Source organism: Varroa destructor, unplaced genomic scaffold, assembly GCF_002443255.2.
Source record: "Varroa destructor unplaced genomic scaffold, Vdes_3.0 BEIS01000006.1, whole genome shotgun sequence".
NCBI lineage: Eukaryota > Metazoa > Arthropoda > Arachnida > Mesostigmata > Varroidae > Varroa > Varroa destructor.
This window is the reverse complement of record NW_019211459.1, coordinates 10,164,650-10,181,695: the sequence shown is the minus strand read 5'-3', so window position 1 is coordinate 10,181,695 and position 17,046 is coordinate 10,164,650. Positions and strand designations below refer to the sequence as shown.

The 17,046-nt window shown below is 40.7% G+C and overlaps 1 protein-coding gene across 15 annotated transcripts in view; it reads right to left on the bottom strand.

Annotated features, from left to right (window-relative positions):
• The window catches only part of LOC111252621 (heat shock 70 kDa protein 12A-like), a 72,366-nt gene that overhangs the window by 4,722 nt on the left and 50,598 nt on the right, over positions 1 to 17,046 (bottom strand). For 14 of the 15 annotated variants that reach the window (XM_086992155.1, XM_022810822.2, XM_086992157.1 and 11 more), the window contains 7 exons: positions 16,338 to 16,535; positions 13,762 to 13,820; positions 13,226 to 13,432; positions 8,699 to 8,874; positions 3,437 to 3,655; positions 2,597 to 2,786; positions 420 to 668 (listed from right to left, as the gene is read on the bottom strand). In XM_086992155.1, coding sequence (XP_086848281.1) covers positions 420 to 668; positions 2,597 to 2,786; positions 3,437 to 3,655; positions 8,699 to 8,874; positions 13,226 to 13,432; positions 13,762 to 13,820; positions 16,338 to 16,535 — 1,298 coding nt within the window. The remainder of the gene's footprint in view (positions 1 to 419; positions 669 to 2,596; positions 2,787 to 3,436; positions 3,656 to 8,698; positions 8,875 to 13,225; positions 13,433 to 13,761; positions 13,821 to 16,337; positions 16,536 to 17,046) is intronic. The other variant, XM_086992156.1, reaches the window with a different exon arrangement.

Below are 17,046 nucleotides of genomic sequence, written 5' to 3'. Positions count from 1 at the left end.
AAATTGACCAAGATTTTAATCAATTCCTACTTACAAGACATTATTTTGCATTAGCTAAACAAATCAGTAAGCAACACTCGTGGAAGTGATACGCCGTGCGATTTGAATTGAACCAAACGATCGCCGTATATGATCTATGACACTACGGTAAAATGACCATAGTTTGTGCTAGACTTTGTCCTAGGTTTTTCTCACGAAATGAAGAAAGGGCCGAAAGCAAAGGCCTTCTGATATTACAAGGTGTGGTACCATTACTCAATCATATCTCATCATGTCAAAAATAAGATACGACAGCAATAAACAGCTCTGTCCTAATCGTTCGTTACTGCAATTCAGCCATCGGCCACACGCGCAAACTTGCCAACCCAATTAAACCCACAAGAGCATTCTGCTTTCCATCCATATCGAACGCAGATTACCTCGCGTCAGACAGTCTTCGAAGCGCTCTACTCGGCTCCGAGTGCTCGATGTTGAGACATTGGCACCGCTATATAGAGTTGTATATAAGTACTGATGATTGTGGCTAATTTGTGTCATACTGCCGTGCATAAACGGAGACAGAAGAGATGAGGTGATGGCGACCGTGTTAACTGATGCTACAGTTGCCGGAACTTCAGAGATCACTGAATAGGTTCCCTCAACAAGGCCGCCGAAGCCGCAGTAGATGTCTGCAAGAAGAAATAGGAAAAGCAGGCCACGGACCGGATAGGCGCCAAGAAATAAGAAGTAAAAGAAAGATCAAGCGAAGGAAAACATAGAAAATAGGCTAAAGCAGGACAGATAAAGCTAAAAGTGAGCAAAAATACCTATACAGACAAGAGCATCGACGTATAGATAAAATTGATACAGCGGAAAGAAGGGTGTTTGTTGGCACTGGATGCAAGCGTAGCGACTGCAGATTGACGATTTTGTACTTAGGATTTCGTTTCAAGATATCGATAGGCTGGCGTGCGATATGGAGTAAGGCAACTTTATATTCCTTTAAAATAAATAAATTAACATATATTACTAAGCAACAAATGCAGTCTAGGTTTACAATATTACTTAATTAAAGACCTATCTACATGTCTTGTTATCTTACTATCTTTATAAAATAGCCTCACTAAGTATTTTTTGTTAACGAAGGTGCGTCGCGCCAAAAAACAAATTTCATTATGACATCTGGCGGGAGAGAACGCTCTTTTATCAGCTGTGTTTTTTTCCACTTGAATATGTATGTTGTTTATCGACTGTCTGTATGTACATAGAAATGTGTAAGCACGATTTTTCGCCACCATAAGCGTATCGAATAACTTGACAAGGATTTCGTCAGCGACTACTTTTGATTTGTGCCATAGAGGGCCAAACTCCCGCCAAAGTATGTTACACTCAAATAATGAAACGCAAAATGGAATTTCGTGCGGAGTTATTTTTTGATGGTTCTGAAGGAATTTTTTATGGTTCAGTTGTAGACGCTAGGGGGTCTGATGACGTCTTTATGACGTGCCACTGGTTGTTACCGCGCCTCCGGCGGTGTTTAATACCTAGAGCATTAAAAATTCTAACTGCACCGGCACCCTTATCAGAACACTACGAGACACACTGAGTAACTTCAAAGCAGTTTTAGAAATCATGCAAAATTCAGTGTTAGTCGAAACCAATCGTTGCCTGAGGCTAAGCCGCTACTAGTAACTTGTGCAGCTTCCGCCATCCGTAATAGGTCGTTCAAAGTTGCACGCAGCTGGACAAATAAACGTAGATGTTAAAGTTCGTTAATGGATTACTACAAGTATTTTTCCCCCCTTTTTTTTTATGTGTGTTTAACTATTATATCGCTAATACAGTGGACTTTTCCCATGCATTGATAGGTTATTGCTATGGGTAATAAGGTTAATGGCATTGTTAGGAACGATTATGAGGAGAACGGCTGCTAGCACAGAATATTTACGAACAGTTCATGTAGGTAGTAAGCTGTAAGATTTTTCTCTGTTTCAAGAACATTTCCCCTTGTATTACATCCATACAAAAGTCTTTCGAATGATATGATAATTCGGATGATGTCAGGAAGACACTCGATCAAACCCTGTCTGGTCCTGGTCACGCGCTGATTGCTTTGTCACAATAATCATATTCGTAAGGTTAGATAGATACCTTGTTCAACGACCGTCGTTTCAGATTGTCCCCACTGAGTGCATTGTTATATGGCAGTTTCAAGATGGATAAATTGAGTCCAAGCTGTCAGGATCCAGCGTGAAAAAAACCTTCTCAAAGTGCTTGTCATAGATAGTTTGTTTGATTTATTCAAATAGAGTGACATCCGAATCGTCTGGTAACCCCACTAGTTCATTCGGAAAGTCCCGCTCTTTTCGGAATACGCTCCTCAAATAATCGCCATATGAGAGATAACTTTCGTTATTTCGAAAAGAATTCGTTTTTGTCTCGTTTCAACAAACACATGATATGTATATGTGAGAAACTAAATCTACGACAGGTTATGGGGAAGATTCCGATCGTATGCAATGCAACGTGAATATAATATTAACCACGGAATGTTCAATCATGCAGACGTGTATACATCATTAGTCCGATCATGTTGTATATATGTATACAGACGTACCCTGCTGCTCATCAACGGCTTGCTGAAGGTTTAAGTCAGGGACATGGTCGCGCAAAAAGAAAATCTTGTTCGATGGTGGCGCGTCGGGCATAAGTTGATGCACTTTCAGCTTACGGCAATACACAGAAGCCACCTCAGGTTCAAGAGCGATCACGACACGCTCCGGATTCTCCGGGCTGCCAATGCCAGCCTGAAGAATAGAGGAACGACAAAGAAAAAGTTCTTTCATCAATTCGATCTTTGTTTTCAATGTGCGCAGATTATTACAACTATTTGGGTAACGCTTTCGGACTACTATTGGCATTACTTCACACTCCGGAAACAAAAATTGTCGGTTCCCCTGTGACGTGCATGCTGTGAATCCGAGACAGTTCTACATGAGTATCGTTTTGGGCTCAGCTTGGGCATCAGGGGCATAATAGTACTAAATTATAGCTGGATACTTGTAAATAAATACTTCGTACGTATTTCAAGACTTGGAACGACCGATCCTAGGCATTAAAACCGGGTTAATACCTGATGAGAATCAAACCCGGTCTCGACCCGAATCCCTGTTTTCCAAGGCTGTTGACGATCGCCTTGATACGCCACAATAGCATACGAAGCTACTCATATTGCAGCAAACAACTCGAATTGGGCTGGCGCAGCAAACCCGTTTAGCCATAGCCCAGCAGTCCCCATCCGTTGTAACTAGCTATTGCTACCGCCGTTATCGCTAGCATGGATTTAGTTTGGAAATCTGGATTTCATATATATATATATATGTATATGCATTTGGCCCTAATTGGCTGTATCGACTAAAGAAAATGAAATTTTTCACAGCAGCAGAACGATGAGTACTTTATAAGCTGCAGCTCGAATAAATTGTTTTGCCGGCTGTCTCCAAATAGCAGGTACTGTAATCACCCAACGGATGTCCTCAAAAGCAAGCCCAGGGACGGCTTCTCGAACTTCTCGTAGAGCTTGGTCTCTGAAGTGACGCAAAGCCATCGAAAACACGGCAAGCGCCTTGAGTGGGCGTCCATTCACTGCTCGTATTTCAGTATCTCGGGTGAGGTTCTGAAAATAAAATCAACAGGAAGGTATGTCTTTGAATGAAAATAATCTATATTGCTACTTTCTATTCGCGATTCTCTCATTGAAGTTCATAAAAATCTAAATAACTACGAAGAAGTCCGACGAAAAACTTAATGATTTCTAAGGGCAAGTTGTTTATTTTAAAAAGGGATTGACTGTTATGGTCACTGAGGCGGCTAGAGCTGAAAGATTATTCTAACCTCTTAGTTAAAATTACCAAGAGCGAACATTTGGATAATCTTAGTGTATAATAGTTTTGTTTTATACACGCAAACGTGTTTTCATAACTTCAAGTTGTTCTTTGATTTGGCTAGACCCAAGTTCCCGCCTAACCATATATTCGCCTATTTAATGATCGGTTACCCTTTTGAGAAAGCAGAGTTAAAACCTCTCTTTGTTTTGCCTAGAGTTAACAGTAATTATAAGTTCGCGTTCACCTGTTACAGCCTCCTTAACGTGCCATCAGTCCTGATCGATTTTCAAGCGTCAGCTGGCTGTGTTTACGAATTGCCACCAAACTGAGAGTGTCCATATACACTGGTCTCATTAAAACTCAATGTGAATCCATTCGTGTCGTTCACTAGCTCGTCTTTTAGCAATTACGAAAGATAAACATATTTTCTGTCGTTCGCTAACTATCTGATTAGATCTTCTAATAAAAACAATCCGACAAGCTCTTTCACAGATTCGTTTGTGCCTTTGAAGTACGGCCTTGAAACCTTCCTGGGGAAGACTAGTTACGCATTACTTCTAATCGTCATGGTGGGTCCATATAAAAATGGCATTTTCTGCCGTTGCTGTTTCATTTTTCTCACTCCAGCCCGTTTCCTGCAGGCGAGCGACGCTTGAGTAAAAAAAAAACATTGAACATTTTCAAGTCGCTTTTGAGGTCCAACTAAGGCTCCTACGGCTCAAGGACTCATTTCGTAAACACTGCAGCAGCAGCACCAGCTCGAATTAATGAGTGCTTTACAAGATTTTCGTTGAAGTGTCACAATTTCCGAAACAAATTTTTGGATCTCTCTCCCCCTCTCCTCTCTCTCTCTCTCTCTCTCTCTCTATCACACACACACACACACATAAACACTTACGTTCACTCTTTACCTCTTTCATGCACGCACACTTGCTCTCACTCCCTCTCTCTCTTTCTCTCCGTTTTGGCTTTTTCATTTTTGTTTATTTTCGATCGATTAAAGTTTCTTCTGTGTTCGAGCATTTTCGATAGCTGCTTCAATATTTTAATACATATTTCGGAGCTCGGCATTGAGCCCCAGCTGCGCGAGGGATATGACCTCATCAGGGCCCGGTCGAACAGAATTGGTGGACTGGAAATTTGCCAGCCATCGAATGTTCATTCATATCAGTTGATTGTGAGTTTCTAGGAGGATTCAAGGACGAACGGAAGCAGACGAACGTACTTATTTGAAATCCTTCATATTTACAAAAAAAATACCTATCTGAAGCAGAGCTTCTGTCGCGCTTGAATTGCTTAATAGTTTTATCGTTTGGTTCATTTTAATTTATGCTTACACTTAATATTTATTGAGCATCTATGCGATAAAAGGCGTGAACATTTATTTTTTCCTAAGATCATTTGGCCGGTTCGTTCAGCTATTAATGTTTGCAGCGCAACATATTCAGTTTGAAACGACGGAATTCAAAAAAACGCTTAAAAGATTTTAAATTCTAAATGTGCTTCACTCTAGAGAAATATATACACCACATTGCTTCAAGCACACGGTTCGCAATAAGTCACACGGCTTTCTTATTCGGCTCACCGAATGCACAGCTTGTTTTTTCTACAACTCATATAATACATGCTTCTAATCCATTCTAGCATACGGCCTAACCTATGGTGAACATACGTTTAGGTATTTCTAGCTTAAATCGAAGAGACATTTCCGTTTCAGCTGTCAGACTTGCAGAGACTTCAACGTCTGGTATAAATTTGTAGAACCCCCAAATACCGGTACAAAACGTCGCGGGAAATCCGATTTGTCATATATAACTCTGCGCCTACATGTTACATGTACAATTATATCACTTTCATGCAATTCACATTTGCCTACATTATGGAATGGATAGTGTGGAAATATTACGACAACGGGATATAATTTTGGAATATCGTCATGCTGTTGGGCAATTCCCAGTGCTTATCGTAGAGAACAGGAGACTTCAGCTTTATCTAACCCTCGTTTAAATAATTTATAGGTGGTTGATGGGTGATAACAAAGCTCAAGCCAGGGAGGACGAGTATGCCGTCATATGACTAATAAAGCGCGTTGAGTTTTCAGGCCGACTAGCTGAACCTGCATACTTTTCAATTGTAATGCATGAACCAAACACCATCCATTAAAGCAGACGGTGAAACGCCTGATGTAAATTTTATCCATGATTACACACCAGCTGGAGCAAAAAAAAAATTCCCGTATTCACTCATCCGCGTTGTAATGCAACTTCAGACAAGAATCAGCAGTCAGTTCGACTGTCTAATGGAAACTAGCTTTTACTAGCCATGCGTAGGTTCATCACCACTATAAATGCGTACGGCGAGAACGTCCTTTTTTAATAGGCTCATCTCTTGTGCAAAATCGAGTCTTCTTCTGACGAAACGGAAAAATATATCACTCCTATCATAACTGTTCGGAGCTTCTGTTTAACTTACGACCTCCGCGTAGAATAGCGGCTACATTTGAATTTGCATATTTTTTCAATTTAGTAAGAAACGGTACTCGTACTTTTTCATTTATTCAACATACGTTCAACTCCGTTTCTGGCCAAGTTGTCGATGGTTAAAAATTGAATTTTGCTCGACAGCAGGACTCAGGGCCGATAGTCAATTCAATTTAGTGCTGAGTTTTTGAGCGCTTGGCAACATACTTTATGCCTTACGACATTGGATACAAGCAAGTTCCTCGAAGTTAGAAGTTGAGTTAAAACTTCGTCTGCAATGGAAAATACGTACGCAGGCGGTCAGGCGCGTCGGCGGCAGCGGCAAAGACATATCGGATTTTTTCATTAGGTTAGTGGGAAGAGGAAAACCGACCCAATCTTGTCTTCAACGATTGCATCCGAAACTTTCGCGGATTCTGCCTAGTACGTACGCCCTCTTCTGCAGTTGGAAACGGCACCTTTGTAGCGAGCCTTATCTCTAAAGTACCGCCGATTTATTTTCAATGTATCTTTGCTCATTGTTTTCGTCTGCTCCTGTGGTTTCTCAGACCGAGCATCTTAACCTTCCTATGCAGTGAGAAAGTCCCAATCTGAGCCAGGTTCCTAGATTCTGAAGTGTTCGCTTTTTTTTTGTATGCGATCTTCAGGTCGAAAATTAATTCAATTCATTGCTTGACGGAGGCAATCCTCTATAAGCGCGGGTCATCGGTACCCAATGTTTAGGAATGACCGAACTTCTTCTAAACCAATATACCTCAGTATTAACAAAATGGCAGATCTTCATCCGCCACGCCATAACATTATCGTGACGTTGACAAAAATAAATAATATAAGTACCACAATTATTATCTCTGTTTTGTTTTCTGGACCTTGCCTCAACATCGTTTTTGTCGGATAATCGTCAACTACGCTACGCCCAGCTACAATTGCTACTACGAACTTGAATGGACTGCCGATGAACAAATCACCTCGTTTTATCTAGTCGAAGACAATTTTCAAAAAAATAAATAAAAAATGCCACAAGAAAACATGGGCGGCTTGTTATTTGACCGAGAAGAAGTCTACCGAAGTCGACGCAAATGGCCACCGACAGACATACACGTGGACGAAACTTACTATTTGCGCGGTTCTGCTCGTGTCGTCTTACCGTACCCTTCTACTGCGGACTGCAGCTGGGGCTGTTGTGATTATTTATGTTAATACGAGTTATGTTCACAGTCGATCGCAGCCATTTGTCGTACCTTCATCAATCTCTATTGCAGCTAAATTAAGTTTTTATCAGGATCTTCATCTGTATACGGCACGACTCGCTGATAAACAGTAGCACAGCGTTCGCTAGAGTTGCAGCCCCTATGAAATACAATTTAGTTACCTCTGATTAGACTATTCAGTCGCGACAGTACAAAAGGATGGAGTATTAAAGAAAATAGGCTGGTATTCGTTTGCAGAGGGAGGAACGCGAGTCTCTTCGTGTCTTGTACCACATGCCCACGAAACGGCTAAAATGAAGCAATAGGAATTATTATTATTATCATCATCATCGTACCGGGCGTTCATTGTTCCAAGTATTTCTAGTCATCGTTGGTATACAAATAGCTTTTGTTTAAACTATTAAATCGATTGCTGTCACTTCATAGTCGCCCGCTACTGTTGATCGTTGCGTTTATCAACTTGGCAAAATATTGCTTCCGTCTCCTTTCTTCCGTCGAAATGATGGTCGTGACGTTGGTGATAATGGGAGAGAAATCAGCAGCCACTGAGTGGAAATGGACAAGTTTGATTTCAGACAAAGCTGCCGAAATGTTCAGGTAATAGTGGTCTCGATTGCCTTCGAAAAGCATTCCGGTTAACGAATACATTTCCAGTGTGAAGCGATGGACAATTGCACGGCCTTATGAAGAATGCTGATCGTATTAAAGGGCTCAAACAAACGGCTGGCATCAGAAAGAAGATCCATTCTATCTCGGTTTTGTTTGACTAGAAGCTTAGAAGACATAGCCGAATCGATGTATAGTAGACAGCTTATTTTTATTCACACAGTTTATGTAATGTGTGTCGTTTGCGAGGTTAGGAGCTATTGGTTTCTTTCGTGGGCTTGTCTTCATCAGGTAAGGTACTGGTGCTCAGAAGCGACGAAAGATGGTGTAAAAAATCATCGATTTTATAAATTATTTGAAAAATTTAGTTATCTACAGAGTCTTCAAGACAAAGGGAAAATTTCATTACGTTTTAGTTGGTTGCAAACTTCGCTATGCGTGTACCTATACAGAGCTCAAATACTACTGACACCGTGGTGTTCCGAATGATGCTATGGAACCATAGAATCTAGCACGAAGTTACTGGCATGTTTACCTCTGAGCTGTGTAGGGTCATCTTGAATTTATCGAAATATAACCATTTTTTAGCTTGTTCAACGTCGAGGTCATGGAAATGGTCACGGGCAGCGAATCCAAACGAGTGGAACTCGCCTTCCGGCGTTAGCAGTGCAGACGTTGGAGTCTTTTGGTTGAGAATACCCGGATCACCTCCTAGAACACATGGAAATGAGACGTCATAAAGCTAAATTACGTATGTGAAGTTAAATTTCTGTACAAGTTTAGCAAAATGAAGACCTAACGAAATTTTGAATGACTTAATCGAAGTCGCGAGTCTTAACCAAAGCCGTCGACCGAGGGATTTCAGTAGCCCGATTTGTAGCGGCGTCGAAGCAATCCTAAACACCCCAGTATGATTAGATTGGTCCTTAACGAATTAAAGTATTGCGTTCACAAGTGGACCTTAATAGCTAGACGGTCGGGAGCTTGCTGTTCGAACACTGATGTCCTTAATACAAATTAGTTTTTATTAGCAGACTTTCCAATTACCTAACAAATAAATTATTAACAACAAGCGCAGAAAATGTTAGGTAATGCTACTCTCTATCTTCCAGCTCTAGCAACTTCGATTGTAATGCGCGCCTGCATAAGGCTATACCACTCTCTTTTGCCAAAGCTAGTTTATCTATGCCGTAAGCCTCTATATACGAGTTGTTGTTATCACTAAACATCGACCTGACCGATACATCGACAAGCTTGGTGCTTATTTAGCAGATGTTCGAGGTATCTATTGATGAGATAGTACGCAACGATGCATTGATGAAGAATGCGAGTTCATTTGTCCGCTCCTTTCCACCCTTGGGTTTCATACTCGCTATGCTTCAACTGTCTGAGCAATAAACCGTAATGTTTTTTAAGATTTCGAAGCTATTTTCGCTTAGTTAAGTTCGCTGAAGCTTGTGTACTTCGTGCTATGCCATCTATTTAACTGGATACACAGGCGTAGTCTTTCTTGTTGAAGTGAATTCTTACGCTTGGTGTCGGTAAAACGAGAATTCACCATTCTAGTTCTGCAGACACGTCTATTTACGTTGAGGTTTAAATGTAGAAAATGGGAGTTGTTGGTTTTTTAGATAATTTTTAGTCTTAGATAATGTTTTATAAGTGCATTTGCATTTAAGCACTGGAAAAACGGGTGCAGAAGACGACCATAATGGAAATATCTGTGAAGTATAAAGTTATACCGAAAGAAGTGCTGGATATTTCTTGAGTTCTCTAAATCAGCAGGTTTGAAATTATTGCACAAGAGTCAATAGATTACAATGATTCAAATAATATAAAATAACCGTAACGTTTTTTTACAAACGTTTGATAAAGTTAACCTAATTTTTTTCCTAAAAAATAAATCGAATTTATCTCTGCTCTGCTAATAATTTCATTGTAATTGACCCTAAAGAAGTATAGCGTATTCTTTAGTCCATATTAACACAGTATTGTTTTTCTCAGTTTTGTTAATACTGCACACTGTATGATGACGACTATGTTTGGTAGTTTTTCGTTTTCGGCGAGTTACAATTATCGATGACTCCGAAGTTATATTGTCTTGACGGGTCAGCTAGGGGGGAAGAAACTGGGTCAACGAAGCTAAATGCTCTCTAAGCTCTAAGTTAAAGCTCCGCATTTATATTATGTTCATGTTACGATTTTAACAGCCAACATGAATTACCTTTCTTTAAAATTAGGGACTAAGGGCATCTTTATTGGTCATCCAATAAAGTTGTGTAGCAGATACTATTGCGATGAGCGACTAGCTTGCCGGCCAGAAAATTAAAACTCGATTGAAAAAAAAATGGAAAAAAAAACAAGAATTAAAGGATCGTTTTAGAAAGCTGTGCTCTTTCTCTTGGTATAGTTGTGTAATCTAATTGGGATATACTAAAACAGCAACAACAACGACAACAAGGTTTCCTCTACTGCAGACTGATTTTCTCTACAATTTCAACTCTCTCAAATTGATAGTATACTTCAACAGATGCAAATGTGTACCTTCGCAGCCGTTACCACTCTTTGTATCTCATTCTAATAATCGGTGCCTGACCCAAAAAGATCGACTGACGCCGTTAGCAACAGTACTCAGGTGTTCTGTATAATGGCAAGCACTTAACCAGAGACCTATCCAAAAACAAGATCAATCTCGCACAGATACCAAATCACGCCATATCCTATACTAGTTACGAGCATGACCTTTTAACAACGATTAGCACATATTCACTGTTGTATGCGCTCGGGCACAAACATTTCGTCTTTATAAAGGAGGAGTCTCCTTGAAAATTTGGCTGAAAAGCTCCTGCTTCAGCAGACCCATCTTCATGCAGGCGCTTCTGATAAAATTGTGGAGTGATTGATAAAAAAACGGTTGGCAGATGAGAAAACAATGTTTCGAATTTTACGTCGGATACTAGAGTTACGCATTGCTTTAGGTTGCTGCCTGCTAGCGCAAAATGAAGTGCGTCTAAGCGTTAAGCTTGCACCTTCACAGAGACGTAAGGTGGACGATCAACACGACCAAGTGGACCAACCACGATGAGCCGTCATTCAGAACGGACGGTGAACGGATGGCACCGATGAGGACGGCACCACCATTTTCAATGGCGGAAGCCGTAGTGTCCGTATTGTAAGCTTCCTTTCCTGTAACTTTTTTCCAGTGATGTTTGACTAGTTACACTTCGAAGTTGCCTATTCGTCTTTTATCATCAATACTTGTTAGCTTGTTTCCTTTGTATCCTGTCATCCTGAAATATTGTCCAGTGTTACTAACTAAATCCAACTTCGATTGAGCACCGACGCCCACGTGTGGAAACTGACAGGAGTATACGTTCGCCGGGATAAATCTCCATCACATAGGCACTACATAATGCGTGGTCGTGATATCGTGCAGGCGAAAGGGCTGCGAACTTGTCCAGTCTCAAAGCAAGTTCCACAAAGCGCAAAACCAACATGACGCTACTGTTGCTGCCGAGCTAGCCACGCCAATTCGGATACGTAAAAGTTCCTTGTGTATCGAAGGGCTTAAAAAAAAGTGATGCTCCAGTGGAACAATTTTGACCATTTCAAGACACACTTTAGCGGCACTTATGGAAAAACAAACGGAGGAGGACTGACAAAGTAGCGAGCCTTCGTTGAGCTACCGAAGACTTAAAAATAGGCCAAAGAGTCAAAGGGCCAAAGAGAAAAGAATGGTAGAATATTCATTTCCGATCGGTTGTATAAAGATGATTCAGTGATATGCTTCAGCGAAACAAAGTTTTCAGATGATCTCTTTAGGAGAAAAAGTAGAAGATGCGAAACTTTCTAAAAAAAAGTACATAGAAAATGTACAACAGGCTTCCATGAGTTAGAGGGTCATCTATAAGAATCTGATGATATGCAGGAAAATGCTACTTGTAAAATCACACGAGAATGATAATGATAATTGCGATTCCATAACTACATTACTGATCGTTTGATATCGATCAGCTTTTTTAACCTAAACTGCTCAAATACTTCTAAACCGTACAAAATACCTCACATTTAGAACATTTTGAAATCACGCGTGGTTTTACATGTGCGTCCTCTGCATTTTATGCCGGCGGCGATGAGCGTTGAATGGTAACCGTAATGAAATCTATTTTGAGAATATAAAGTCATTATTAGTACAAACACAGAAGTCATGTCTCTTATCAAAGACGAAGGACATTTCGCTCTGTGGCAGTGAAGTGAATGCTAGGTGTCGTCTGTACATTTATAACAACTAGCAAGATGTTTGAGACTAAACTCTTGTATCTTGTAGAAACATAAAAAGCGAATCGACGACTGTTGCTATTTATTTTACCACCATCATCATTATGAAAGTTGAAATATACCCTGTTCTCTTGATGCTGTATTCATAACCATTGCTAATAATAATTGCTGATGATGCTCACAGCCTTTTTTTTTTTTTGCTAATTTCACACCTTTAAGAGCCATATATTTGTTAAGTGTACCTGTACATTAAACGTTAGGATTAGCAAGCTACGATCAGAAATGCTTACTGTAGTGCGGCTTGGAAATATATCTGAAGCTGAACTTCCCGTCGACACTATTTAGAGCCGCTTTTGTGCTAAAATTTAGAGTTCTTATGGATGTCTGCTTGATGACTACTTCATAACCTATTCAAATATATAGTCAACGTCCCACGACATTCCGTTTTTAAATCTGGCGCGTTTAAGATCAAGTTAAGGTTAGCGGGGCCGTTTACATAGACACTCTTCTCCCAACTAGCGTACTATTGCGAGTCCAGAAACTAACGAGTTTTGATAAGAAAAAAATAAAACATCGATAGACTTCTTAACGTATAGATCCGGCAACAAAAGAAAGCCAGCGTGAGTACCACAACGTGTAGTCCAGGTCGAGGCCGGTATATTCCATTTCGTATTAGGGGCCTAGCTTTGTGGAATGATGCTTAATTTCGACATCAGATATCGCTTTTGTTATTCTAGATATATTTTAGACGCCATTTTAAATTGCAAAAAATGCTTTAACTCACCTTCCCATTTCCGCATGATATGTATACTTTCCGGGTCCCGTGTGAAGCTGTACGCGTAGCCTGAATACGTTGTGCCGAAGTCGATAGCCACAACGACAAATGGACTCAGGGCAATCTGCGGGCTAAGCTGTCCAGAAGGACCCAACGCTGATCCTGGTCGACTTGCGACACCGCTGTCGGCCGTATCGCTGCGAAGCGGAATCTCATCTAATAGAGCATAAATGTTACTTATCTCAGCAGCAGCCTCTTAAAATACTTAGATCGCGGTAACTATTGATTAGATTATATGTACATATGTCCTGTTAATAGAAGTTGGATTAGGCGTAAAGGAGCATTATTAATAGACAGGACATGTGACTGTGACATCTTCAGCCTAGTGTGGATCCTAGATAGTTGAGCCATCATCACTATCGGGAATTATAGCGTCTCAATGTTTGCAAGCTGTTTTGGTTCACCTTTCAAAATTTATTCGATTGAATTTTTAATGTGCCAAATTATTTTTCAGCACTTACTTTGTAACTTTCAGCATGTATTACCTGTTGCAGATAGGTGATCCTGACTTGAGTCAGATCCCTTTCCGTTGCGGCTTTTGCATCTGAGAAGGATAACAAATATTATTATTATTATTCTGCTTATATCTAGAAATGATCAATACAATTTTAAGTTCAGATTTTTCTACATGAGGCTAGCGTCAATTCAAGTTGGACTCTCGGCAAAAAAGACAGCAAAGAACACAAATAGAAGGTCCTGCTTCGTCAGCTTTAGTCGATTAAGTTTCGGATAATTAAATACTGTATCTTCGGCAAATCATTAACCGGCATCCCAACATTAAGATGCCACATCTTTTCTGTCAGTGCTTCGCCTATCGTATACGATGAAGATTGTTGCTCAGATCCAATACAGCAGACTTTCATAGAAAACATGCGTACGCGTACATACGTGTCACGTATGTAACATGTATGTTAAAAAAATAACGGTAGAACTATCGCATCGTTGTGTGCCTTAATCTCACTTTCTTTGACCGTTACAATAATTTCATCCGTCGTACAACTGTTTCTATAACAACTTTACTGTGCCCGGCTTATTCGGTTTGTTACCCTGAACGTAATTTATCACCATTAGACATATCGGTATCTAGCGGCAGTTGTGAGCGCATGACGGAGAACGTCACCTTTTACTTTCTATTTTCTGCCTTACAGTCAGAACGCAGTATGTGAAATATGTAGTTCTGCCATGCGTTGTTTCGTCGTATGGCAGCCCAAGATTAGTAAATCTGCTAGGGTAATAAGGAAGCAAAGATTATGCCGAGCATTTATCAATCTCTAAATATAAATTAGCTTTTTCGAAGCGCTGTTTAGTCATGTAGCCTAAAAAAGATTAAATATACAGTAAAGTAGATAAAATATCTATAGCATTTACTAGCTTCACTGGGTGGTGATAAAGCAAATGCAGATTTTTTACCGTTAAATTATTGGCATTGTGGTATCGATCGAAAGACTTTCCGATGCGCACGGGCATCGGTCGGTATCATCGGGTGTATCGCATCGGTATATCATTCCTTCTTTTTGAATGCCCTTTCGCCTTGCTTTCGCGGACAAAAAAATTGCGATCTCTTGGGAGTCGGTTGAATGCCCATTACCTGTTGTTGAGTGAGCGTTGAGCCATGACCGGTTCTTTACAACTCTCTACCGCGCACAGGACTTTGCGTCGTGTTCCTCCGAATCTCGTAGAGCCGAAAATTCCACAATATCTCGTGGACAGCTTTCCAGAAATGTTTCTTCCAGCAGAAACTGTTTCTTGACAAACTGTCCAGCCTCTGCTCTCCATGTGTTATCATTATTAATATTGACATCACCGTAACGTTACGCAAATTGAAATCACGTAACGTATTGAAATCATTGTCCATCTCACCAGCTTGGTCTATGTTCAGTGATTTCGTAAAAAGCCGCTACAATAAACTCTATTACAGCAGAACGGGCCAGAATGCATGCAGTAGGGCTTTCTGAGAGGACGGACAAACCCTGCGGACGCAACGGCAGACACATCTTCATCATTCACGCTTTATCGTGTTACGGCTGACTGTTATGATTCATGCTGCTACGTCAAGCATTTAATTCAGGCAGCTGCTAGGTTCGGCCGATCATGAAAACAGGGAAATCCATTTCGGTGCGTTCATTCTATTCGGTGAGACTGTTTAGTCATCCAGTCACTGGATGACACCAGAGATGTCACATCTGCATAAAAGGCTAAATAGTGTTGGCACAACAAAGTACTAGGCTAAAAAAAAATACGAGCACTAGCTTAATGAACTTTAGTAATTCTGGTCAGAGCAGTCACCGTCCTAATCGTTTACATATATCATATGCTCATGGACACGTCATAAAAACTCGGCTTGCATCAAGCCCAGGCCCGCGCATCAGTTTGACTCCATTAAGGCACCGTAACTGGCAAGCATCGAATATCGGTAGAACGCTCAGCGTCTAATTCTAAGTCAGTGAGTTAGCACAGGTCGTAGCTTTGCCAGACTAAACACTCATTTATGGAACTCGTACTTTCTTTTTCCTAAGTAGTACTAAGCGCATGGTTCATGAGAAGAAAAAGTAATACTATTCTATGACAATAGCGTGTCAATGGCCAGTGATGCCCGCAGCTAACGCATATGCGTGCACCAGGTATCGTTGTATATTGAAGATGCTAGACAGATACCGCGAGCTATGACTATAACTTAATATATAATCGTTTAATGTCGTTAATAATAATAATAACTAGGAAAAATACGCTTGAATTTAGAGCGTTCTATGTGAGTGCCGCGCGAATTATGTAGAAATACAGTTTCGCTAAGTGTAAACTTACGTCAAACGAATAAACAACACATAGCAGACCGATGTACTTAGCACTCGGCCTCGACAGAACGGTGTCTAACTTTTTTTAACGGAATACGCTTATGAAGATTTATGATCACATTGTAGAAGATGTGCTTCCATCGCTATGCGTCCCTGGGTAGCACTCGATAGCGGGCATTTGTACCCTTTGAGATCGCTAAAACTGAGCATCATATAGTCAGTTTAACGTTGACAATAGATCTATATTGAACTCCAAGATTAAAACACACCTTGCAAAAAGTTCGCCGGCAAGTGCCACGTCCTCATCCGATGAAACCGACTGTGAATGCTGCTTTCCGCGTGGCGATGTGTTCAGACTCGGAGCAGGGCTGCCGGCGCCGCCTTGGCTCAAAAAATGGCGTTCATTTTTGTCCAATGAGATCTCCTCGATCAGATTATCACTTTGCTGTTCCTCGAGCTGCGTGGCCCTGTTGGTTCCATCATGAGAACGCAGGCATCATGTTGCCTTATTGAATTATGGAGAACCTTAAAACATCTTGTAGATAATTAGCATCGCTGGACGTAGCTATACGGCATTATAGATGATGAAAGAGCTAACCACTAAGGTGGCTATAGTAAATTAGCGAATGTACATAGTACGTGAGAGAGCCTATTTGATGGCAATTCGCAGCCGCTATCAAAGACGGTGCTTTGCAGGGTCCGCTTTAAAGTCAGAGGTGGGTAAATTTTAAAGGACAAGACAGATTAGACATCGCAACGGAAAAGGTGCATGGTTTGATCTATATTTACGGCCATACAGTTTGGCTTGGGATACACTTAAGGATACCGAGAGTAGAACGGATATGGTTATGAATTTTTGCGATCTATTTGTGCTTCAGACTGTTACCCTTTTATCAATAGGGTGTTGGGAACGCGTTGTGTGTAAACCCATGTGCAACGTCCGAAACGATCCTGCAACTGATGATAGCTAGAGAAACA